At 36.7% G+C, this 1,998-nt stretch overlaps 1 protein-coding gene across 1 annotated transcript; it reads left to right on the top strand.

Moving 5' to 3' along the window:
• LOC109343106 (vacuolar iron transporter homolog 3-like) lies at window positions 546–1,473 on the top strand. The gene has a single exon (XM_019581244.1). The coding sequence runs from the start codon at window positions 668–670 to the stop codon at window positions 1,310–1,312; it is 645 nt and encodes a 214-aa protein (XP_019436789.1). The 5' UTR covers window positions 546–667; the 3' UTR covers window positions 1,313–1,473.

Raw genomic sequence — 1,998 nt, 5'->3', positions numbered from 1 at the left:
AGCTGGTACACGTGTTAGGTTAGATCTACCGTGGGTTGGCACATGAAAAGAATTTTGTCATTAGCCAGGAAAAGTTACGTAGAAAGATTCACTGAAAATTTGTATTCACACTACACAATATGCCAAATTGGCAGTTATGTGAATTTGCAATCTTTAACTATTTTGGTATTTTTGGTTTTAGCAATAGAAGATAACTCCTTAGTAAAACTATTGGAAAACAGTTCTCTAATAGAGCCAAACCATGGTGAAGGTGAATTCCATTGACTTCTGAGGAAACATGTGTAAACCTATTGGATTTTAGCTAGAGACAGCGTTAAGTAGTGGTGAATTCCGAGTAGTAGTCAAACATGTGAGAAGCTTTTATGTTGTCCCATAAATATTTATAAATACTTATAATTCTTTTAATTATGTCTTTTTGCATGAGATTGTTCCAAAAAGATGGTTTACACTGAGTGGCTAATAATTAATATTTCTTCCAAATATTAGGCTTCACTATGCATCATATAATTATTACGCCATATACCCATGTCTCTTTTTCGTAATTTGCTTTTCTTGCTAGCCTATAAATACCCTAATCAAATGGCAGTGTTCCCTCACACTCAAGCATCCCTTTCATCTTCCACTCACCACTCAGCACTCACCACTCACCAGTTTCTCATTTGCAGCCATGGGAGACTTGGAACAACCATTTCTAGGCACTCTACCAACCTTCAACGAAGCCAAACCCATCTCATGTGAAGAATTAAAGAGTGGAGAGAAGCAAGAGCCCAAGGTTTTTGACTATGCCACCAGGGCACAGTGGCTTAGAGCTGCAGTTTTGGGTGCAAATGATGGATTACTCTCAACTGCATCCCTTATGATGGGTGTTGGAGCTGTTCAAAAGGGTGCTAAAATCATGATCTTAACTGGGGTAGCAGGGTTGATAGCTGGAGCTTTTAGCATGGCCATTGGAGAGTTTGTTTCAGTTTACTCACAGTATGATATTGAGCTTGCACAGATGAAAAGAGATGGAAAAGTGGCCGGGAAAGAGAAGTTGCCAAACCCATTTCATGCCTCCATGGCATCTGGGCTGGCCTTCGCCATGGGCTCGATGGTGCCGCTGCTCGGGGCTGCGTTCATCGAAGGCTACAAGGCGAGGATAGTGGTGGTGGTGGCTGTTGTGAGCATTGCGCTGTTGGTTTTTGGAGGGGTTGGTGCTGTTTTAGGGAAAGCACCCATGATAAAGTCCTCTTTGAGGGTTTTGATTGGGGGATGGCTGGCTATGTGTGTTACTTTTGGTCTAACCAAGCTTGTAGGTCATACTGACATTTGATTTTTATTTTACTTTATCTTTCTTAGACATGCTATAATTTTATGCATGTTTTATGTTTATGTTAATGGTCTCATATCATCACGAAACCTAAGGTGAAATAAATAAAAATTTGGCTTTTAAGGAAGTTCTTGCATTGTAATTTAAAGCTTGAGATGTCATTTTTTTGGAATATGCTTTGGAAACATCTTCCAATTCAACAAGTTAAGTAAATGTTGTGATTTTATCTATTTCTATTTGGTAGTAACACAATCTATTTATTAGTCAACATACTTTTTTAATATTTTTAATATTTACCAATATTCATTGGATGATGGTATGGAAAGCTACATATAAGTTTAGTGTTGTAAAGAATATTTCGAAAGGATTACGTTGAAGATAAGTATATTCTCACGTGGAGGAAGTCAAATAGAGGAGCTAGTAGTAACATTGAACAAAGTAGAATGAAACATTTGCTAAGAGAATAATGATTCATAGATTTCCCAACTAGGATTTGGATACTTCAATCAAGGTGGAAGAAAATGACCAAGAGAATAGGGGCTCTGTGAATACTCAATTTGTCTTACCCAAAAAGTTAAAAAATAATTTTTCAATTTATTTTAATAATAAAAATGTGATCTTGATTGGAAACAATATGTAATTTCAGATTTCTATTTCCTGCCATTTTAAAACTGAAGAAGAAATAAAAA

Source organism: Lupinus angustifolius, chromosome LG03, assembly GCF_001865875.1.
Source record: "Lupinus angustifolius cultivar Tanjil chromosome LG03, LupAngTanjil_v1.0, whole genome shotgun sequence".
Classification (NCBI taxonomy): domain Eukaryota; kingdom Viridiplantae; phylum Streptophyta; class Magnoliopsida; order Fabales; family Fabaceae; genus Lupinus; species Lupinus angustifolius.
This window is presented reverse-complemented; position numbering and strand designations above follow the sequence as displayed.

Excerpts from the sequence above, each read along its gene's own strand:
- LOC109343106 (XM_019581244.1), top strand. The coding sequence starts at position 668 with ATGGGAGACTTGGAACAACCATTTCTAGGCACTCTACCAACCTTCAAC.